The sequence below is a fragment of the Rhinoraja longicauda genome, chromosome 6 (assembly GCF_053455715.1).
Source record: "Rhinoraja longicauda isolate Sanriku21f chromosome 6, sRhiLon1.1, whole genome shotgun sequence".
Classification (NCBI taxonomy): domain Eukaryota; kingdom Metazoa; phylum Chordata; class Chondrichthyes; order Rajiformes; family Arhynchobatidae; genus Rhinoraja; species Rhinoraja longicauda.
The window spans coordinates 82,062,817-82,087,410 of NC_135958.1; the positions used below are offsets into that span (position 1 = coordinate 82,062,817).

The 24,594-nt window shown below is 50.1% G+C and overlaps 1 protein-coding gene across 1 annotated transcript in view; it reads right to left on the bottom strand.

The window, feature by feature from the left end:
• Positions 1–8,980, bottom strand: part of LOC144594763 (inactive rhomboid protein 2-like) — a 29,380-nt gene extending 20,400 nt beyond the window's left edge. The window contains exons 1-9 of the mRNA XM_078401609.1: positions 8,973–8,980; positions 7,254–7,437; positions 6,837–6,995; positions 5,408–5,549; positions 5,249–5,327; positions 4,788–4,991; positions 4,307–4,418; positions 3,525–3,599; positions 3,276–3,437 (exon numbers count right to left, since the gene is read on the bottom strand). Coding sequence (XP_078257735.1) covers positions 3,276–3,437; positions 3,525–3,599; positions 4,307–4,418; positions 4,788–4,991; positions 5,249–5,327; positions 5,408–5,549; positions 6,837–6,995; positions 7,254–7,437; positions 8,973–8,980 — 1,125 coding nt within the window. The remainder of the gene's footprint in view (positions 1–3,275; positions 3,438–3,524; positions 3,600–4,306; positions 4,419–4,787; positions 4,992–5,248; positions 5,328–5,407; positions 5,550–6,836; positions 6,996–7,253; positions 7,438–8,972) is intronic.
• Between the last annotated feature and the right edge of the window lie 15,614 nt (positions 8,981–24,594).

Genomic DNA, 24,594 nt, shown 5'->3' on the forward strand with positions numbered 1-24,594 from the left:
GGTGGTGGCAGCATCATGCTGTGGGAATGTTTTTCAGCGGCAGGAACTGGGAGACTAGTCAGGATTGAGAGAAAGATGAATGGAGCAAAGTACAGAGAGATCCTTGATGAAAACCTGCTCCAGTGTTCTGGACCTTAGACTGGGGTGGAGGTTCACCTTCCAACAACCTTAGGCAACAACCCTAAGCACACAGCCAAGACAACGCAGGAGTGGCTTTGTGACAAGTCTGTGAATGTCCTTGAGTGGCCCAGCCAGAGCCCAGACTTGAACCCGATCGAACATCTCTGGAGGGACCTGAAAATAGCTGTGCATCGACCCTCCCCATCTAACCTATCAGAGCTTGAGAGGCTCTGCAGAGAAGAATGGGAGAAATTACCCAAATACAGGTGTGCCAAGCTTGTAGTGTCATACCCAAAAAGACATGGGCTGTAATCACTGCCAAAGGTGCCTCAACAAAGTACTGAGTAAAGGGTCTGAATACTTATGTGATATTTCAGTTATTTCTTTTTAATTACCTTGAAAAAATTTCTAAACACGTGTTTTTGATTTTTTATTATGGAGTATTATGTGTAGATTGATGATAAAAAAAATGAATTTAATCCATTTTAAAATAAGGCTGTAACGTAACAAAATGTGGAAAAAGTGAAGGGGTCTGAATACTTTCTGAATGCACTGTATATGCTGCAAAACCTTCTCCCAACTTTCCACATCTAAACCTATCAGTTTAATCCTCGGCTCTCCTCCCTTACACACCTGTCTATGCTCCCCTTTAATGCTAGTATCCTTGCCTGGGCACCCTTCCTGGCAATGAGACCCATGCTGTCCGACATGGTATCTTCTGAATCCTATTGGAGTTCCTAGTGCCTCTCTTATATTAATGGCCACAGTCCTATTGTTTGTCACAAGTAGACAGACTTTCTCTGTATCCACTCGACCAAAGTTATTTTGTAACCCTTTGTCGGTTCCCACATCCGCCACACTTACCCCAGAGAAACAACCCCCGCCCTGATACCGCACCATCACAATCCTCACACATCTCCTCTGCCCACTTCCTTACTTACCCCACACTTACTTACCCCACACTTACTTACCCCACACTTACTTACCCCACTTACTTACCCCACACTTACTTACCCCACACTTACTTACCCCACACTTACTTACCCCACTTACTTACCCCACACTTACTTACCCCACACTTACTTACCCCACACTTACTTACCCCACACTTACTTACCCCACACTTACTTACCCCACACTTACTTACCCCACACTTACTTACCCCACACTTACCTACCCCATACTTACTTATCCCACACTTACCCCACACTTACTTACCCCACACTTACTTACCCCACACTTACCTACCCCACACTTACTTACCCCACACTTACTTACCCCACACTTACTTACCCCACACTTACTTACCCCACACTTACCCCACACTTACTTACCCCACACTTACTTACCCCACACTTACTTACCCCACACTTACTTACCCCACACTTAGTTACCCCACACTTACCCCACATTTATCCCACACTTACTTACCCCACACTTACTTACCCCACGACCTTTTCCTCTCCTCCGACGCTGGCAACCTCAACATCCTCATCCTACTTGACCTCAGCGCCGCCTTTGACACCATAAATCACTCCATTCTCCTCACCCGACTTGAAACCTCCTTTAACATCACCGGCACAGCCCTATCCTGGTTCAAATCTTACCTCTCTGACAGGCACCAGTTCATCTCCATTAACAACTGTAAATCCCCCACCGCTCCCCTCCCCCAAGGTGTCCCCCAAGGCTCAGTCCTTGGCCCCCTCCTCTTCATCCTCTACCTGTTCCCCCTTGGTCAATTAATCCGCCGTCATGGTCTCAACTTCCACTGCTTCGCCGATGATATCCAGCTCCTCATCTCCACCAAGTCAATCTCCCCCACCACACACTCTACACTGACAAACTGCATCACTGAAATAAAATCTTGGCTTCAATCAAATTTCCTCAAACTCAACTGCAACAAATCTGAAATCATCATCATTGGTCCAAAAACGCTCACCAAATCCACCCAAAACTTCATCCTCAACATTGATGGTCTCCCAGTATCCACCTCACCTCACATCCAGAATCTTGGAATCATCTTTGATCAAACCCTCTCCTTCGACAAACACATCAAACACATCACAAAGACAGCCTTCTTCCACCTCAAAAACATTGCCCGTCTCCGTCCATCCCTCTCCTCCACAGCTGCAGAAACCCTCATCCGCGCCTTCATCACCTCCCGTCTGGACTACTGCAACAGCCTCCTCTATGGCGCACCCTCAAAAATCATCAGTAAACTTCAATACATTCAAAACTCCGCTGCCCGTCTACTCACCCACACCCCGATCCGTGACCATATCACCCCCGTCCTTTACAAACTCCACTGGCTCCCCATCCCCCAGAGAATCCAGTACAAAATCCTCCTCATGACCTACAAAGCCCTCCATAACCTGGCCCCATCCTACCTGACTGACCTCCTCCACAGGCACACTCCCACCTGCACCCTCCGCTCTGCTGCTGCCAATCTCCTATCCCCCCACATCCGGACCAAACTCAGATCCTGGGGGGACGGGGCTTTCTTCATCGCTGCTCCCACCCTATGGAACTCACTACCCCAAACCGTCAGAGACTCCTCCACACTCACCACATTCAAAACATCACTGAAGTCTCACCTGTTCAGTACTGCCTTCAACCACTGAAGGTCACCTCACCTTCTGTCTCCTTTCTCTGTTCGTTTACTTATTTATCTATTTATTCACTTCCCTATGTTCTCTAAATCTCTGTAAAGCGTCTTTGAGTATATGAAAAGCGCTATATAAATGTAATGCATTATTATTATTATTATTATTATTACCCCACATTTACCCCACACTTACTTACCCCACACTTACTTACCCCACACTTACTTACCCCACACTTACTTACCCCACACTTACTTACCCCACACTTACTTACCCCACACTTACCCCACCCTGATATGGCACCATCATAATCCTCACACATCTCCTCTGCCCATTTCCTTATCCCTTCCAGATTATGAGAAGTGAAATCAGACGCAATGCTCAAAGTGTAATCTAAGCAATGATCCACATAAAGTCAGCGTATGTTTCCTAACTTGTCCTTTTGTCTGGGTAGTGGGAAGTGAGACAAATCAGCTTCAAGCCCTGAGTGTTTGCTGAGAAATGTCAGAGTGATCAGGGGGACAGTTGCAAAGGGTGAGAGGTGTGAGGTACCGAACAATCCTGCTTTAGCATCTGCACACATCCTGAGTTGTCATTCTGGACGCAGCAGCCGGACTTCCTCTCTCGGTCTCGGACCTCCTCAGCCAGCTTGGAGATTGATGGGTCCCTCCGTAAACAAGGGGGAAACTTTGCTCCAAGGTGAACAAGTACGCCCTGCAAATAGTGATAGTGTTGAGCACCTGTTGCTGTGCATGGCGTCACATCTGCAGCAGCTGTACCAACCTCTGAGCAAACACTCACCCAGCTCGGTCCAATCCAGAAATTCTCCTTTTGTACATTTTCCACACTCTCATACGTCCCTTTATTCCTCAGCACCTGAAAAGCATGATCAATTCAAAACTTTCCCACCATTCTTTCTCCCCCTCACCCTGCCCCCCTCCCACTCCCCTACCTCCACTCCTCCTCCTCACCCTACCCCCCTCCCTCCCCTACATCCCACTCCTCCCCCTCCTCCTCACCCTGCTCCCTGTCGCACAACGACAAGGCTGGCTATTTGAAGAAGTGGATGCGATTGATGAAGAGCAGCAGGGAGTGGAGAGTGGACGGGTCAGTTCCAGTAGGGAGAGTGGCCACTGGTCAGTTCCAGTGGGGCGAGTGGCCACTGGTCAGTTCCAGTGGGGCGAGTGGCCACTGGTCAGTTCCAGTGGGGAGAGTGGACGGGTCAGTTCCAGTGGGGTGAGTGGAAGGGTCAGTTCCAGTGGGGTGAGTGGAAGGGTCAGTTCCAGTAGGGTGAGTGGCCACTGGTCAGTTCCAGTGGGGAGAGTGGCCACTGGTCAGTTCCAGTGGGGAGAGTGGACGGGTCAGTTCCAGTGGGGAGAGTGGCCACTGGTCAGTTCCAGTGGGGAGAGTGGACGAGTCAGTTCCAGTGGGGTGAGTGGAAGGGTCAGTTCCAGTGGGGAGAGTGGACGGGTCAGTTCCAGTGGGGAGAGTGGAAGGGTCAGTTCCAGTGGGGAGAGTGGACGGGTCAGTTCCAGTGGGGAGAGTGGACATGGGTCAACTGCGTGTGCAGCTCCCAAGCTCACCAGCTGTATTTTTACACGCTGAGCAAATCCCAGTGGTGCGATCCCGTAAATCCCAATTGCCAGCAGCGTGGCCACAATGTGAACAAAGGTGATCCAAAACGTGAAGTACGGCCTGAAAATAAATCAATGTTAAATGATGCAGGCGCAGAGAGGGGGTGGGAGGTGGAGGTAGGGGGAGTGGGAGGTTGGGGGAGTGGGAGGGGGATGGGAGGTGGAGGTAGGGGGAGGTAGGGGAGAGGGAAGGGGGCAGGGTGAGGAGAAGTGGGGGGGGGAGTGGGAGGTTGGGGGAGAGGGAGGGGGGCAGGGTGAGGAGGGGGAGAGGGAGGGGTGAGGGGGAGGGGTCAGACAGAGAGGAAACAAGTCAAGTCAGAGCGTATTGTGGGTGAGGGTTTCAGGGGGGTTTGGAGTGAGAGTCGGGGGAGCATGGGTGTGGGGTGAGGTGGGGTTGGGGTTCAGGGTGGGAAGGGGCAGGTGCTGTGACCTGTGTGTGGGGAGGTGCCTCAGCTTGTCTCGGGTGTGGACACTCAGAGACCGCCGGTAGCGACGGTTGAGCCAGCGGCCCACCACCCCCAGCCCCAGGTATCGGCCGCGCTGGTCAAACAGGAAGTGTCTGGCCTGGGACACCATACGCGTTCCTCTCCGACCATCACTCTGGCCACAGACGACAGCCGGACACACACCATCTCTGCAAACAGATCAACAACACTTCAGCTGCAGCCTCTGAACTGGTGACATAAGCTCCCAGCACCCACACCAAGGGTCCCAGCACCCACACCAAGGGTCCCAGCACCCACACCAAGGGTCCCAGCACCCACACACCGTGTCCCAGCACCCACACCAAGGGTCCCAGCACCCACACCAAGGGTCCCAGCACCCACACGCTCAGTGATGCCCACACAGGGATTTCTCTGGAATTTAACATGCAGTTAAACAAACATTTACATGTTCAATGGGACTGCTTCCATCTGCATGTCTCTCTCGCAGTCAGCTGAAGGTGGCGGTGACTCAAACACATCATCATCTGGAGCCTCCATCTGTCAGAGAATCAGAGGAGCTGTCAGTTACTGCCAAACTGCAAGGCCCACTGGGACCATCATAAACATGATAGAAACTCGCTTGCCTTCCTGAAAAACGCGTAGTCCAGTGTGTCAGCACCACCAAATGGATCTTCCTCCACGACACTGGGATACACAAAACTTCTCCTGACAACTCTGCATCGAGAACTTTCTAGAACAGGTTTGCCCTGTGATGGAAATCAGCCACAGGTTAGGAGAACGGTGAGGTCACGCAGTCTGTTCTCGACCCCACAATCTCAGAGTGGCCAGACGGCAGGGGACAACCAGTGGTCAGCTGCACCTCACTGCACTGCAACCAGGCCTCAGCGAAGGTTCAGACACCCAGGGGAGGGAGCGGGGGAGGGAGAGAGGGAGAGAGGGAGGGAGGGAGGGAGGGAGGGAGGGAGGGAAGGAAGGAAGGAAGGAGGGAAGGAGGGAGGGAGGGAGGGAGGGAGGGAGGGAGGGAGGGAGGGAGGGAGGGAGGGAGGGAGGGAGGGAGGGAGGGAGGGAGGGAGGGAGGGAGGGAGGGAGGGAGGGAGGGAGGGAGGGAGGGAGGGAGGGAGGGAGGGAGGGAGGGAGGGAGGGAGGGAGGGAGGGAGGGAGGGAGGGAGGGAGGGAGAGAGAGAGAGAGAGAGAGAGAGAGCGGGTGGGAGAGAGGGTGGGAGGGAGGGAGAGAGGGGGAGAGAGAGAGAGGGAGAGGGAGGGAGGGAGAGAGGGAGAGGGAGGGAGGGAGGGAGAGAGGGAGGGAGAGAGGGAGAGAGACAGAGGGAGGGAGGGAGGCTGGCTGGGAGGGAGGCTGGCTGGGAGGGAGGGAGGGAGGCTGGGAGGAAGGGAGGGGGTAGGGAGGGAGGGTGTTGAACTGAAGTGGGCAGATACCCGTCTGGAACTTCAACAACAGGGATAGATCAGGACAAGTGGCACCAGGTGTATGTGGAAGATGACAAAATAAAGGGCTGCAAGAACTCAGCGGTTGAGCAGCCTCTGTGTGTGGAAGGATACAGATGGTGACCGTTATGGAGGGTGAGCCGTCACCAGTCGGCCACCTCTTCATCTCCACAGGTACCGTTGGCATCGCAGCGCCTCCTGCTGTTTGTTTTATGTTCCGTGGACGTGCATCCCCAGGTGGAGAGGCTGTGAAGACCTGCAGTCATGTGGTGCTAGGATGGAATCTGCTTCACCCCTTGCCCCATCGCCCCAGCCTGACCCCAACCCTGACACCCACAGCCACCTCCATCGTCCACAACCCAGGTTTCCATCTAGGTCAACGTGTGGGGGATGGGGGATGGGATTTTGGAAAGGGGCGGGGACGAGACAGAGGGCAGGAGGTTGGGAGGCAGGAGCGTGGCTGCATTAGCTCCGGCAGCTGCAGTGGGCAGCAAGGTTCCTGCAGGAGGACGTCTGGCTCTGATGGATCCTTTGGAAGATGTCCAGCCTGACACAATGTACCACGTGCCTCTACCCCACTGCCCTCTCACCGCTAGCACAGCTGCAGCCGCTCGAAGGCTCATTTGTGCAACTGAGTCCCGCATCCTTGGAGATCTGTGATATCCCGTGTCAGGGCTTGGGGGCAGACTGGGCTGCTGATCCCTGCTACAGCATCGTGAACTATGGCCTTGGCACAATGGCTCGCCGATCTAAGAACAAAGAAATATCAGCCATCAGCAGGAAAGGCAGCAATCTGCCATGCCCATTCACCCCCGCCTGACTGCAACCCCCATCAATGTCCAGTCCAAACACTGACCCCGGTCCCAATCGTTACCCACATTGCAAGAGAACACGATGGTGGCTGTGGGAGAGAGCTCCCCATCTTTATCAGGCTGCACAGGGTCCATAGTGCAGGACTTACAAAGGAGGCCTGAGGCCCAGGCTGCTGCAGCAAGAGAAGTGCATACCGTCAGCGTTTTCTGGGAGGCCAGCGTTGGGACACAGGCTGACCGCGGGCTGTCCAGTTGCACGCTCCTCTGGTACGGAGCTTTCAGCTTCCCAAATGTCTGGCTGCAATGCGTCCAGGTCTGTCGCTGCCAGTCCAGGGACAGCCCGCCATCTGTTCCCACACCAAACCACTCCGCTGTGTCTCTGCGCAGGAACAGAACAGTTAAACTCTACCCTTGGCACCCTTGACAAGACTGGACACAGACACACAGGTCTCGCATAACAAGACACTGCAGGTGGTGGGGTGGTCTGGAAGGACATTTCTGGCCAAAGGCTGGATAGTTATGAGCAGTACCTGGATCGCACTGCTGAGCACCTGGCTAACCCCAGACCACGAGTGGATGCTGCACGGTGGTGCAGGCTGACAGGCCTGATCCTGCTCCTCTTCCACATGCACATACACATGTACAGCACAGGAACAGGCCCTTCGGCCCACGTCTGTACTGATCATGATGCCATGACCTACCCTTGTCTGCCTGTACATAATTCATATCCAGCCATCCCTGCATGTCCAGATCACTGAAAGATACTGACATCACCATCGTATATGGCTCTACGATGGTGTCTACGATGGTGTCATCGTATATGGCTCTACGATGGCTCTACGTATATGGCTCTACAATCACTGCCAGCAGTGTGTTGTAGGCACTTCTTTAGTATCTCATCTGTACCCTGTTTTCAGGAGTAAATTTCCTTTCTTGCCTCTCATTGCAATATTCCTATCCCCAGGCCCACAGTATCTCAGCTACCCCCTGCATTGCCGACAACCCACTCATTCTGCCTTGACACAGTTACCTGCACATTGACACAGTTACCTGCGCCTTGACCCAGTTACCTGCGCATTGACCCAGTTACCTGCGCCTTGACCCAGTTACCTGCGCATTGACCCAGTTACCTGCGCCTTGACCCAGTTACCTGCGCATTGACCCAGTTACCTGCGCATTGACAGTTACCTGCACCGTGACCCAGTTACCTGCGCATTGACCCAGTTACCTGCGCATTGACCCAGTTACCTGCGCATTGACAGTTACCTGCACCTTGACCCAGTTACCTGCACATTGACACAGTTACCTGCGCCTTGACCCAGTTACCTGCGCATTGACCCAGTTACTTGCGCATTGACAGTTACCTGCACCTTGACCCAGTTACCTGCGCATTGACAGTTACCTGCGCCTTGACCCAGTTACCTGCGCCTTGACCCAGTTACCTGCGCATTGACAGTTACCTGCACATTGACCCAGTTACCTGCACATTGACCCAGTTACCTGCGTCTTGGCCCAGTTACCTGCGCCTTGGCCCAGTTACCTGCACATTGACAGTTACCTGCACATTGACACAGTTACCTGCGCCTTGACCCAGTTACCTGCGCATTGACCCAGTTACCTGCACATTGACACAGTTACCTGCGCCTTGACCCAGTTACCTGTGCCTTGGCCCAGTTACCTGCGCATTGACAGTTACCTGCACCTTGACCCAGTTACCTGCGCATTGACAGTTACCTGCACATTGACCCAGTTACCTGCACATTGACCCAGTTACCTGCGCATTGACCCAGTTACCTGCGCATTGACCCAGTTACCTGCGCCTTGATCCAGTTACCTGCGCCTTGACCCAGTTACCTGCGCATTGACCCAGTTACCTGCACATTGACCCAGTTACCTGTGCATTGACCCAGTTACCTGCGCATTGACCCAGTTACCTGTACATTGACCCAGTTACCTGTGCATTGACCCAGTTACCTGCGCCTTGACACAGTTACCTGCGCACAGTTTGTGCGATGGAGCCCTTCCTCCTGTCTCTTTGTTGTTGCAATACTGGGCCACCTTGGGTGGTGGAGGCTGCAGCCTCCGGCAAGCTGACGCTCTGGAACAGAGCTGGTCTCCATTTCTGTATGATAAAAAAATTATTAATCAACCAGTGATGACATCCCCCACCTAGCCACTGGGCGATCTCACTACAGCAGGGAAACAGCTGGCACGGCGGGGAAACAGCTGGATAGCAGGAAACAGCTGGCACGGCGGGGAAACAGCTGGACAGCAGGGAAACAGCTGGCACTGCCGGGAAACAGCTGGCACTGCAGGGAAACAGCTGGCACTGCCGGGAAACAGCTGGCACTGCCGGGAAACAACTGGCACTGCTGGGAAACAGCTGGCACTGCCGGGAAACAGCTGGCACTGCAGGGAAACAGCTGGATGGCAGGAAACAGCTGGCACTGCCGGGAAACAGCTGGCACTGCCGGGAAACAGCTGGCACTGCCGGGAAACAGCTGGCACTTCAGGGAAACATCTGGACGGCAGGAAACAGCTGGCACTGCAGGGAAAACAGCTGGCACTGCAGGGAAACAGCTGCCACTGCCGGGAAACAGCCGGCACTGCCGGGAAACAGCTGGCACTGCTGGGTAACAGCTGGCACTGCCAGGAAACAGCTGGCACCGCAGGGAAACAACTGGCACCGCAGGGAAACAACTGGCACCGCAGGGAAACAGCTGGCACTGCCGGGAAACAGCTGGCACTGCAGGGTAACAGCTGGCACTGCCGGGAAACAGCTGGCACCGCAGGGAAACAACTGGCACCGCAGGGAAACAACTGGCACCGCAGGGAAACAGCTGGCACTGCAGGGAAACAGCTGGCACTGCCGGGAAACAGCTGGCACTGCAGGGAAACAGCTGGCACTGCAGGGAAACAGCTGGCACTGCAGGAAATGATCCAATCGCAGATGATGTTGAGAGCACCCTGCCATTCAGGCTGCGATCCTAACTCTGCTCAAACCTCACTCCGTCTATGCATAAACACCCTGCATTCCCCACTGGCATTCGTCACTGGCAGCCCCCACAGCCCGCCCCACAGCCAGTCCTCTGGGCAATTCCACTCCATTGCACAATGCAGGTGTGTTTGGGTGACAACAAAAGAGCGTCATGACCAACTCTGAGATAGCTATCAGGAGGGAACTTGCCACGACAGGTAGGTGAGATGGTTAAGGTACAGCATAATTAACTTCATTGACTAGTTTGCCCAGGGTTGGGACCCAGAATTAGTGTGACAGATGAGAAAGCTGAGGCGAATATAGAAATAAGTTTGCAAGTCCAGTCAGCAGACAGGCAGGAGCAGGACAGGAGTGGGGAAGGTCAGAGAGACTGAGCTGCCACAGTCATAGAGCTGAACATTGGTGAAACAGATGAAGTCAGGGCATGAATCAGAAACAATGTTGAGTGAATGCTCAGGGTAGGGTATTCTAGCAGTATATTCAAGCAGTGTATTTTCCCCAGTGTAATTTAGTGGTGTATTTTCCCCAGAGTGGTGTATTCTAGCAGTGTATTTTCCCCAGAGTCATGTATTCTAAAGCTACAGAGCATATACTTAATGTGAGAGATTGAAGAGCGAGCTTGGGGACACTATTTTCACTCAGAGGGTAGTCCGTATCTGGACTGAGCTGCCAGAGGAAAATACAGAAGAAGATACAATTACACCTTTTGAAAGACAATTAGACAGATATATGGATCGGAAAGGTTTAGAGGGCTAGGAGCCAAATGCAGGCAAAAGGGACTAACTCAGTATGCCAATGGTCAGCCTGGACATGGTGGGCATAAGGGCCTGTTTCACCAATGTCAGCTAACAGAACTATGGGGTTATACGGTAAAAACCAGGCCTTCCGGCCCACTGCAAATGTGCCAACCATCATCCCTATCCACACTAATCCCTGCATCAACGTCAGATCCCTTGGGGCCTGCTCATTCAAGCCCCTTCAATTTGATTCCAGTTCCTGTCTCTCTCGTTCTGGTAGCTTATTCTAGATCCCATCTACTCTGTATGAAACATATACCCCTCAGATCCCTGTTCAATCTCCTGCCTCTCACCTGGTGTCACCCAGACACAAAGTTCCTCAACTCTCCTGACTATTCTTAAAATTGTAAAATATCTGTTTCCCCTTTCTAGTTCGAAAACATAATCACAGGTTTCATGGACAGTTGATGAGGGCAGTGTGTGGATCAGGATGGTTCACTATAATCCTTGTCACAGTAAAGGAAGATTTACTCAAGATAAAGCTTAAATCTGTGGCCTCTTGTTTGACGTTGTTTTCCCTCTTGTTTGACGTTGTTTTCCCTCTTGTTTGACGTTGTTTTCCCTGTGTGTGCAGTGCTTGTCGTTCTGGGGGAAAGGTCATGGATGTGGGGGTGAGTTGCAGCAGGGCATTTTGTTGTCAGTGTGTGACCAGTGCAGGGATTGGATTTAGGGTGGTGATGGGGTGCCAATTTTGCAGGCTGTTTTGTCCTGAATGGCAGGTATAGATGAGCCACAACCCAATGCACTGGGAGAGAAACTCAAAGACCTGCTGCTCCCACATTCCAGATCCTACAGGTGTCTGTTTTTGTCAGAGTGGGAAGTGAACGAACAGATCCCTACAGTCAGAATCACCACACTCTGGAAATGCCCTCACACACACACCCCACATCACCAACAAGGCTCCTGTGCCAAAGAAAACCCAATGAAATCCCACCTCTTAGATTTAACAAAACATTCTCACAACTAGCTGCACACAAACCCACGGCCTCACCTTATTGATAGAGTGTGCCGCCGATCCACACCTTCTTTGGCCATGCATTCCTCAATGAGCAGCAGTGAATGCTGAGTGAAGATAATGTTTAGCACGATCTGCAAACATGTAGAGACCAGAACGTGCCCTACAGGATTGCACTGTCCACTCAATGCCTTAGTGGCAAGCTGAGCAAAGGCCGTGCAAAGGCTCCCAGAAGTAACGAGAAAGATAAGGGAATCTGAAGAGGAAGTTTGCACTTCCTTCCGGCAGACAATGACAAATCACCAACTGAAAACAACGCTGGATTCTCAAGTCCTCCTGCTCCCAGAGCTGCCAGTGAACTGTCTGCCGGCCACTGCACTCCCAACACCAGTGAATGCAGCAGATCAGGTACCACCTCCAGAGCACACAGTCAGAGAATACACCTGCCTCAGTGTGACTGCCCTCTGAACATTCTCCACAACCCTGCAGCTGCACTCAGCAAACTTACAGCACAGAGCCTTCAGCAGAAGTGCATTGCCCAACATCTGTGGCAGACTCGCATTGCTCATTAACCCTTTGATGATGAGAATACTTGTCAGCATCATTCATAGTATCTACAGTACATTACCAGCCAACAATTTCAACAATCTATTCCTGTTAGCCACAACAAAGAATTAAGTGAGCAGTAACTGCAGTCGAGTTGCCTGTGGAAAGGCAGCCGGGAACCTCAGCCTGTCCAGCCTGATCCCCATTGCATGCCAGGGCTCCTGCTGTTCTATCCCTAGTGTAATTAAACAATTTTGAACCAACTCTCAGTTTTGGGGATAAGGGGGGAGCAAGGGGTCGGCAGAGAGATCAACAATTACTGGAGCTCATTGTACAAAGACACCAGCGCAGAAGAGCAGGGTGAAATCTGAGGTAAAGTTCTCCCCACAGAGGCTATATATATCACTTATTCACCATCATTTCAAACATATTGCTCTGCATTCGAAGAATCCTTCTCAGTGATTAATGGGATGAGAACATCACAAGCAAGGCAGGATTTGTCGTGTCCCCCCCCCACCCCCCCTCCAATTCCTGCAGCAGATGGTGGTGAGCTACCTTCTTGAGCCGTTAATTGTAACTCTAACCTTCTGGAGAAGGTGCTCCCTGCACCATTCAGCCCCTCAAGCAAGTGCTAGGGTGACAATGATTGTCAAGAATTATGGCAGGATCTTGATCAGTGCGACGAGGGATGACAAATGGAGTTTAATTCTGAGAAGTCTTGGGTGCAACGCAATACTTGCTCCATCACTTTTGCAACTGATATTAAAGATTTTGGCCTGAATGTAAGGGGCACGACATAGAAGTTTGCAGATTATGCAAATATTGTCTAATTAGTTGACAGTGCAGGGACAGTTTACATGTCCCAAATCACACACATCTTCAGATTATATTTGGTCTTTCATTTTACTCAACTTCTCTACCCAACTGTCCAAATCATCACCAGGGCTGCTTCCCTTTCTTACCAAAGCATGGAATACAAAAGCAGAGGGGTTTTGCTGGGAGTGTACACAACACTAGGTAGACCACAGCTCCAGCACTGTTCTGGTGACATAAGAACATCGGTGGCCAAGACAGGAAACTTGCAGCTATGAGGAATGATTGGAGGAGAGGTTGCAAGAGTGTGCTTTGGGACAGAGGAAGCTGAGAGGAGAAATATGTGAGGAATATAAAATTGTAAGGGGCCTAATTAAGAAGAATGTATTTTTTGGAGCACAGAAACCAACAAACAGGAAGCAACACTGTTGCCTTCTCTGCCACCTTGTCTGCCTCTCTTGTCCTATCTTTTTCTGTACAAGATCTCTATCTGGATTTGGATAAACTAAGATGTTATTAAGTGCATTTCTGTCAGGATTAGAAAGCTTTATCTTGTAATCCAATGCATCAAAGCGCCGGTTCAGAGTAAATCACTCCAAGGTCACCTTCATGATTTGTTCGCTGTAAGACTCAAGCTGTGACCCACTCAGGACCAGGTGATGGAAAGAGGCAGAAGTCAAGGTCTCGAGCTCCAGGATCCGGCTAGTTTTGGTTTCCAGAAGTTGCCAGGGCAAGCCTTGTCCATGGCATAAGGCTGCTCACTGGCCACTGGCCCAACGACTACCCGCCATGGTCACTCTGCAGAATAATCTGGGAACTGCTGTAGGAAGCACGGACACCGGAATTCTACCCCAGCATCAGTACAGTGGGCTGACACAACTGTCCAGCTGAGTGGAGCCAGAGGACACAATCGGGGGTGCCTGTCTACCTTGTGTAACACATGTAGGATTCTTACTGCTTTGCAGAAGCAAATAAATGTCCGTGTCTCCACTATACCTCAGTCTCAGTACGACATTAACTCCAGCCTATATCCACTGTAGTTTTCTTCTCATCACAACAGGTCTATGGCAGATGCCATCTCCCTGGCCCTACACTCATTGCTGGAACTTCTGGATAACGTCAAAACGTCAACGTCCTATTTATTGTCTAAAGCTCTGCTTTCAACATAAACTCAACCAAACTCACCTCCAAATCCTGGATCCAGGAGTCAGCACCCCATTCCACACAGGATCCATAGACCACAATAGTTGACAACACATTCTCCATAATAATTCTCAACACCAGTTCCACACAAGGCTGTGTACTCAGCCTCTTACTATATATCCCTAAACACTCACTACTGTGGGGCCAAACTCTGCTCTAACTCCATTTACAAATTTGTGGATGACACCAGTATCATGCGCCGGACGGATCTCAACTAAAGGGAGAGGAGAGAGCTTAGAAACATGGTGTCAAGACGACAACCTCTCCCTGCATGTCAGCAAGACGAAGGAGCTAGTTATTATCCTCAGGACATGAGGTGCCATCAATAGACAATAGACAATAGGTGCAGGAGGAGGCCATTCAGCCCTTCGAGCCAGCACTGCCATTCAATGTGATCATGGCTGATCATTCTCAATCAGTACCCCGTTCCTGCCTTCTCCCCATACCCCCTGACCCAATGGTGACATTGATGACACGAATCAGCATCAATGGTGCCAAAATGGAGAAGATGGAGAGCTTCGAGTTCCTGGACGTAAATATCACCAACAATTCGACCTGCACCAACCAAATTGATGCTATGGCCAAGAAAGCTTGCCAACGCCTCTACATCCTCAGCAGACGAAGGACATTTGGCAGGAGATAGACACAAACAGCTGGAGTAACTCAGCGGGCCAGGCAGCATCTCTGGGAAGAAGGAATGGGCGACGCTTCAGGTCGAGACCCTTCTTCAGACTGGTTAGGGACAAGGGAACAAGAAATATAGACTTTGATGGAGAGAGATAAAGATGAATTAATGAAAGATATGCAAAAAAGTAAAGGTGATAATCGAAACAGGCCATTGTTAGCTGTTTGTAGGGTGAAAATGAGAAGCTGGTGCGCCAGAGAGGAGGCACTCTGCGAACTGTACCGGGCCATCTCTGAGCAGCAGACAGCACACCCAGATGGCTTTCTCATCGTAGCTGGGGACTTCAACCATGCTAACCTAAAAACTGTCATGCCCAAAGTATACCAGCATGTTGATTTCCCAACACGAGAAAACAACACCTTGGACCTTGTCTACACGACCATCAAAGGAGCATACAAGGCTTCCCCCCTCCCCCACATCGGCCTCTCTGATCACCTCACCGTTCTGCTGAAACCGGCATACAGACCCCGGGTGAAAGTCACCAAACCGGTTTCAAAAGAGGTACGTGTGTGGTCAGAGGACAGCACAGCTGCACTCCAAAACTGCTTTGAGACTACAGACTGGGACATGTTCAAGCAGGCAGCAACATACAACAACACAACCAACATTCAGGAATACACAGAGACAGTTACAGGCTACATCACCAAATGCATTGACGATGTGACCCACACCAGAGCCATCACCATCCGGGCTAACCAGAAGCCATGGCTGACAGGGGAGGTCCATGGGCTGCTGAGGGTCCGCAACGCTGCCTTCAGAGAGGGCAATCCAGCCGGTCTCAGAGCAGCCAGGGCCAACCTTTCCAGTGGCATCAGGAAAGCCAAACAACACTACACCCGGCGCATCACAGCCCACTTCAGTGACAGCAGAGACACACGGAGCCTGTGGAAGGGTATTAGGACTATAACGGACTACAAACCCTTACCACAGACCTGTGACAGTGACACCTCTCTCTTGAACGACCTCAACGGCTTCTTCGCACGCTTTGAAGCTCAGAGCAACACACCTGCGCAGAAAACAACTCCTCCCCCCAACGACCAGGCTATTTGTCTGTCTCCAGGCAGTGTGAGGAGCACACTGTTAAGGATTAACACCCGGAAAGCTTCTGGACCTGACAACATTCCTGGTCGTGTGCTAAAAGACTGCGCAGCTGAGCTCACAGATGTCCTCACAGACATCTTCAACATCTCCCTGAGCCAGGCTGTTGTTCCCTTGTGCTTCAAAGAAACCACCATCATACCTGTGCCCAAGAAGTCTTCTCCATCCTGCTTCAACGACTACCGCCCTGTAGCGCTGACTTCAACCATCATGAAGTGCTTCGAGAGGCTGGTCATGAAGCAGATCAGATCCAACCTCCCCCCCTCCCTGGACCCGTTTCAGTTTGCATATCGAGCTAAGCGGTCCACTGAGGATGCCATCTCCTCTGCTCTACACCCAGCCCTCACCCACTTGGACACTAAAAACTCATATGTTAGGATGCTGTTCATAGACTTTAGCTCAGCATTTAACACCATCATCCCCCAGCAGCTGGTTTGTAAACTAACAAATCTGGGCCTCAGCCCCCTTCTCTGCAACTGGCTGCTGGACTTCCTCACTGCCAGACCCCAGTCCGTACGGGTCGGCAGCAACACATCGGACACCATCACGCTGAGTACGGGTGCCCCACAAGGATGTGTGCTAAGCCCCCTGCTCTTCACCTTGCTGACCCACGACTGCACACCCACCTACAGCTCCAACCACTTCGTCAAGTTTGCGGATGACACAACAGTGGTGGGTCTCATCAGCAACAACGACGAGACCCACTACAGGAAGGAGGTGGACCAGCTGGCCGCGTGGTGCACAGACAACAATCTCTTCCTGAATGTGGAGAAAACAAAGGAGATTGTTGTCGACTTCAGGAGAACGCACACCCAACACCCCCACCCACTGACCATCAATGGTGCTGCTGTGGAGCAGGTGAGCAGCACCAAATTTCTGGGGGTGAACATCACCGAGGATCTCTCCTGGAGCAACAACATCACGTCCATCGCCAAGAAAGCCCAGCAGCGCCTCTACTTCCTCCGCAAACTGAAGAGAGCGGGAGCCCCCACACCCATCATGTACACTTTTTACCGAGGTGCCATCGAGAGCATCCTCAGCAGCTGCATCACTGTGTGGTTCGGAAGCTGCACAGCCTCCAGCCGTAAGACCCTGCAGCGCATAGTGAACACTGCTGAGAGGATCACTGGCGCCTCACTCCCAACACTCCTGGTCCTTTACACCACCCGCCTCACCCGCAAAGCATTGAGCATTGTGGGTGACCCCTCCCACCCCTCCAACAGCCTCTTCACCCTCCTGCCTTCAGGGAGAAGGTTTCGCAGCCTGAGGTCAAGCACCACCCGACTAAAGAACAGTTTTTTCCACCAGGCTGTCAGGATGCTGAACTCTCTCCCCTCCCTTCCTCCTCTCTCCCCTGCCCCTATGGGACCTGGACTTTAACACCCCACACACACGCACATCCAGCACCAGACACTTTTTTAAAAAAAATTTGAAGTGACTATATTTTATATTTTATGTTTTATGTTGATTGTTGTTTGCTGTGCCTTTTGTTTTATGCACTTTGTTCCTCGGGATTGTGGGAAACGGTATTTCGATTTTCTGTCTGTGTGAACTGGCTGAGGATTGACAATAAAATTGACTTTGACTTTGACTTTGACTTTGGGGGGGGAGGGATCGAGAGGGAATGCCGGGGCGAACTGAAGTTAGAGAAATCAATACTCGTACCATTGGGTTGTAAGCTGCCCAAGCGAAATATGAGATGCTATTCCTTGAACTTGCATTTAGCCTCACTCTGACAATGGAGGAGATCCAGGGCAGAAAGGTCTGTGTGGGAATGGGAAGGAGAATTAAAGTGTTTAGCAACCGGGAGATCAGTTAGGTTCGGGTGGACTGAGCGAAGGTGTTCAGCAAAACGATCGCCCAGTCTACGTTTGGTCTCGCCGATGTATAAGAATCCACATCTTGAACAACGGATATAGTAGATGAAGTTTGAGGAGGTGTAAGTGAACCTCTGCCTAACCTGAAAGGATTGTTGGGGTCCCTGGAAAGAGTCGAGGGAGGAGGTATAGCGACAGATGTCACATCTTCTGCGGTTGCAGGGGAATGTGCCTGGTGAGGGAACAGTTTGGGTGGGAAGGGACAAGTTAACCAGGGAGTTGCGGACGGAACGGTCTCTGCAGAAGGCAGAAAGGGGTGGAGATGAGAAAATGTGATTGGTGGTGGGATCCCGTTGGAGGTGGCGGAAATTTTGGAGAATTATGCAACGGCTGATGGTGTGAAAGGTAAGGACTAGGGGGAGGGTGAGCAAGGGCGGAGCTGCGAGATACTGAGGAGACACGAGTGAGAGCCTCGTCTATGATGGGAGAGGGGAACTCCCGTTCCCTAAAGAATGAGAACAACTCGAACGTCCTGGTATGGATCACCTCATCCTGGGTGCAGATGCGGCGTAGACAGAGGAATTGGGAGTAGGGGATAGAGTCTTTGCAGGAAGCAGGGAAGAAGTGTAGCTGAGATAGTTGTGGGAGTCGGTAGGTTTGTAATAGACATCAGTCGATAGTCTATTTCCTGTGATGGAGACTGTGAGATCTAGAAAAGGGAGGGAGGTACTGTAATAGCACCACCTTTGGTGGAGGATTGTAAATGTTTGAATAAACCACAGTGCAGCTGTGCAGCCTTGGAGTTAACTTGTTCTGTGTCTGAGCTCAAGATATCACAAATTGGCGATGAGCGTGGGATCATCGACTCCCCACCTTTACTTGTCTGTGTAGATAAGGAATTCTACAGAGGCACGAAGAAGGTTGTATAACGTTTGGTGTCAAGGAAAGTTGGAAATCGGCTCACAAAGTTGAAATCTGTGAGACTGATAAAACAAAATATATCTAACATAGCAAAGAAGAGTGGGAAGACAGAGGATTGGGACTCTTTTAAAGAGCAACAAAAGTTAACTAAAAAGGCAATACGGGGAGAAAAGATGAGGTACGAGGGTAAACTAGCCAATAATATAAAGGAGGATAGCAAAAGTTTTTTTAGGTACGTGAAGAGGAAAAAAATAGTCAAGGCAAATGTGGGTCATACTCATATCATATACATACAGCCGGAAACAGGCCTTTTCGGCCCTCCAAGTCCGTGCCGCCCAGTAATCCCCGTACATTAACACTATCCTACACCCACTAGGGACAATTTTTACATTTACCCAGCCAATTAACCTACATACCTGTACGTCTTTGGAGTGTGGGAGGAAACCGAAGATCTCGGAGTAAACCCACGCAGGTCACGGGGAGAACGTACAAACTCCTTACAGTGCAGCACCCGTAGTCAGGATCGAACCTGCGTCTCCGGCGCTGCATTCGCTGTAAAGCAGCAACTCTACCGCTGCGCTACCGTGCCGCCCAGGGTCCCTTGAAGACAGAAGCAGGGGAATTTATTATGGGGAACAAAGAAATGGCAGACGAGTTAAACCGTTACTTTGGATCTGTCTTCACTGAGGAAGATACACACAATCTCCCAAATGTTCTAGGGGCCGGAGAACCTAGGGTGAGGGAGGAACTGAAGGAAATCCACATTAGGCAGGAAATGGTTTTGGGTAGACTGATGGGACTGAAGGCTGATAAATCCCCAGGGCCTGATTGTCTGCATCCCAGGGTACTTAAGGAGGTGGCTCTAGAAATAGTGGAAGCATTGGAGATCATTTTTCAATGTTCTATAGATTCAGGATCAGTTCCTGTGGATTGGAGGATAGCAAATGTTATCCCACTTTTTAAGAAAGGAGGGAGAGAGAAAACGGGTAATTATAGACCAGTTAGTCTGACATCAGTGGTGGGGAAGATGCTGGAGTCAATTATAAAAGACGAAATTGCTGAGCATTTGGATAGCAGTAACAGGATCATTCCGAGTCAGCATGGATTTACGAAGGGGAAATCATGCTTGACAAATTTACTGGAATTTTTTGAGGATGTAACTAGGAAAATTGACAGGGGAGAGTCAGTGGATGTGGTGTACCTCGACTTTCAGAAAGCCTTCGACAAGGTCCCACATAGGAGATTAGTGGGCAAAATTAGGGCACATGGTATTGGGGGTAGGGTACTGACATGGATAGAAAATTGGTTGACAGACAGAAAGCAAAGAGTGGGGATAAATGGGTCCCTTTCGGAATGGCAGGCAGTGACCAGTGGGGTACCGCAAGGTTCGGTGCTGGGACCCCAGCTATTTACGATATACATTAATGACTTAGATGAAGGGATTAAAAGTACCATTAGCAAATTTGCAGATGATACTAAGCTGGGGGGTAGTGTGAATTGTGAGGAAGATGCAATAAGGCTGCAGGGTGACTTGGACAGGTTGTGTGAGTGGGCGGATACATGGCAGATGCAGTTTAATGTAGATAAGTGTGAGGTTATTCACTTTGGAAGTAAGAATAGAAAGGCAGATTATTATCTGAATGGTGTCAAGTTAGGAGGAGGGGGAGTTCAACGAGATCTGGGTGTCCTAGTGCATCAGTCAATGAAAGGAAGCATGCAGGTACAGCAGGCAGTGAAGAAAGCCAATGGAATGTTGGCCTTCATAACAAGAGGAGTTGAGTATAGGAGCAAAGAGGTCCTTCTACAGTTGTACCGGGCCCTGGTGAGACCGCACCTGGAGTACTGTGTGCAGTTTTGGTCTCCAAATTTGAGGAAGGATATTCTTGCTATGGAGGGCGTGCAGCGTAGGTTCACTAGGTTAATTCCCGGAATGACGGGACTGTCGTATGTTGAAAGGCTGGAGCGATTGGGCTTGTATACACTGGAATTTAGAAGGATGAGGGGGGATCTTATTGAAACATATAAGATAATTAGGGGATTGGACACATTAGAGGCAGGAAACATGTTCCCAATGTTGGGGGAGTCCAGAACAAGGGGCCACAGTTTAAGAATAAGGGGTAGGCCATTTAGAACGGAAATGAGGAAGAACTTTTTCAGTCAGAGAGTGGTGAAGGTGTGGAATTCTCTGCCTCAGAAGGCAGTGGAGGCCAGTTCATTGGATGCTTTCAAGAGAGAGCTGGATAGAGCTCTTAAGGATAGCGGAGTGAGGGGGTATGGGGAGAAGGCAGGAACGGGGTACTGATTGAGAGTGATCAGCCATGATCGCATTGAATGGCGGTGCTGGGTCGAAGGGCTGAATGGCCTACTCCTGCACCTATTGTCTATTGTCTATAAAATGGCGGTGCCCAATGGATATATCGGAAGATTGGGCGAGTTCCAGCAAAGCCGGGAAACGTTCAGTGCGTACATCGAACGTTTAGAGATGTTTTTTGCTGCAAATAACATCACTGAAGTAGACGTTTTTAATGCAGAATCAAGACGTTTGAATGAAGCAATTAAAAATAGGAAAAGAGCAATTTCTCTCACTGAAATGGGTCCCGAGGTTTATGATACAGTGAAGAATTTATTAGCTCCAGCCAAACCAAAGGACACGCCCTTGAAGGATATTCTGAAGAAGTTAACAGAACATTATGACCCTAAGCCCTTAGAAATAGCTGAAAGCTATCGTTTTGGAACGAGATGCCAACTTCCAGAGGAGGATATTAGTAATTTTATCGTGGCACTCAAGAAGTTATCAATTCATTGTAATTTTGGAAATTTCTAAGACCGGGCGTTAAGAGACCGTTTCATGTGTGGACTAAGAAGTGAGCGGATCCAAAGTAAGCTGATGGCAGTGTATGACCTGACCTTTGAAACAGCTTGTAAAACTGCTTTGTCAATGGATATGGCAGAAAGGGGTTCGAGAGAAGTCAGGACAACTTCTAGACAATCAGCGGAAGAGTTGAACAAGCTGCAGTCCAGCAAACTAAAGACGGATAAGCCGACATAGACGTCAGAGAATCGTTATCCATGGAAGGGTAGCAAGATGACGGCAAAGCCATGCTATCGCTGTTTGGGCTCACATCTAGCACAGTCTTGTCCGTTCTTCAAGGCAGAGTGTTACTCGTGTCACAAGATGGGACACCTAGCGAAGGCTTGTCGAAAGGCTAAGCAGAAAATAGGTTCAACAACAAGTAAGCTGTATTCTGTGGAGCAACTGCAGACAGAGGAAGAGCTACTCGAGATATACACCATCTGCAGCAATGAGCTAGTAAACCGGAAGACAAAGAATGTGTCCGTGCAAGTCCAGTTGAATGGAGCTCATGTCAGCATGGAAGTCGACAGAGGAGCATCTGTGAGCGTGATTCCAGAATTGGTGTATCGGGAGAAGTTGAGTCAAATTCCTTTGGAAGCGAAGCAAATCGAGCTACGTGGTTACTCTGGAGAGAAGATTCCAGTGTTAGGATGCGTACATGTACCAGTTAGGTATAAGGAGCAACAGGCGGAGTTGCCCCTCGTAGTTGTAAAGGGGGATAAACCTGCGTTGCTAGGTCGGAATTGGCTGCAGATCTTGAAGCTCAAATGGAACGAGATATTCCTTGTTCGTGAAGAATTCAAGTGTCCGGAGGACGTAATCAAGAAACATCCGAAGGTGTTTAGCGACCAGGGAGAGCCAATTAAGGGGTACAAGGCGAAAGTATGTGTGAAGCAGGATGCGACACTGTGAATTGTAAACCACGGGTTGTGCCGTACGCTCTTAAGGACAAGGTCTAGAAAGAACTGAAAAGACTTGAAGCCAAGAACATTATCAGTAAGGTAGAAAATAATGAATGGGCAACACCCATTGTACTTGTACCTAAACCTGATGGTAGTGTTAGACTGTGTGGGGATTATAAGGTGACCATAAACCAGGTACTGGAAGATAGCAGACCAGATACCATACCAACGGCAGAGGATTTGTTTAGCACCCTCACAGGCGGCCAAGTTTTCACAAAAATGGACTTGACAAATGCCTACTTGCAGTTGGGTGTAGAAGACGAATCTAAATCCAAGCTAACTATTAACACGCATTTGGGATTGTTTCAGTTCAATAGGCTTCCATTTGGTATATCATCAGCCCAAGGGATTTTTCAAGGGGTAATGACACAAATTCTCGAGGGAATTGAAGGTGTGGTGTGTTACTTGGATGACATCCTCATCTCAGCCCCCTAACAGGCAGACACATGATGAAAGGTTGGAAGTGGTACTCAAACGACTTGAAACACACAGTGTAAGAGTAAAGGCACAGAAGTGTAAGTTCTTTCAGAACTCGGTAGAGTACTTGGGTCATAAGATAGACAAGGATGGTCTACACCTCACCAAGGGTAAGGTTGATGCGATAAAAAATGTGCCACTCCCAGAAACATATCTGAGATCCGATCCTTTTTAGGATTAGTGCATTACTATGGGAAGTTTGTGCCAAATCTGTCCACCTGTTTACATCCCTTGAATGAGCTTTTGAGAAAAGATGTACCATGGAAGTGGACACGTAAATGTGATCAAGCTTTCAAGTCATGTAAAGCTCAGTTGGCAGAGAGTTCAATGCTTGTTCATTACGATGTCAATAAGCCAATGAAGTTAGCATGTGATGCTTCACCATATGGTGTTGGTGCTGTGATCTCTCATGTTTTAGAAAATGTAGAGGAAGGGCCAATAGCATTTGCGTCTAGAACACTCAATGCCAGTGAGAGAAATTATGCACAAATAGAGCGAGAGGCTCTTGCATTGATTTTTGGTGTTAGGAGGTTTCACAAATACTTGTATGGTAGAAGGTTTGTAATCGAGATAGATCACCAGCCATTGACAGTGATCCTAAATCCAAAAGCACACATACCAACTCTGGCAGCAGCCAGAATGCAAAGATGGGCATTGATATTGTCTGCATACCAGTCTGACATTCAGTATCGTAATGCAGCAGAACACAGCAATGCTGATGCCATGTCGAGATTATCTTTGGAATCAGAGGTTACCCCAAACAGTGAGGACTTGCTTTACTTCTCTCACGCAGATGAGTTGCCTATCACATCAGGGGACATTCAGAAGGCTACTCGCACTGACAGATTTTTGTCAAAAGTGCAGCTGTGCAGCCATCGAGTTAACTTGTTGTTCTGTGTCTGAGCTCAAGATATCACAGGTGTCAGAGATGGTCCATGTGAATCTGAGCGCAGGATGGAAATTGGTGGTGAGGTTGATAAAGTCCACGAGTTGTGCATGGGTACAGGAGGTAGCACCGATGCAGTCAACAATGTAACAGAGGTAGAGTTTGGGGATAAGGCCAGTGTACACCTGGAACAGGGATTGTTCAACGTACCCTACAAAGAGGCAGGCATAGCTGGGGCCATAGCCACACCTTGGAAGAAGTGGGAGGGGTTGAAGGAGAAGTTGTTAAGGGTGAGGACCAGCTTTGCTAGGTGGAGTAGAGTGTTAGTAGAGTGAAATTGGATGGTTCTGTGGTCGAGGACGAAACGGAAGACTTTAAGGCCTTCCAGGTGGGGGATGGAGGTGTCGAGTGACTGAACGTCCAGAGTAAAGATGAGGGAGTGAGGGCCTGGAAAACGGAAATCATTAAAGAGATGATGGGCATGTGAGGTGTCTTGGACATAGGTCGGGAGAGATTGGACCGGG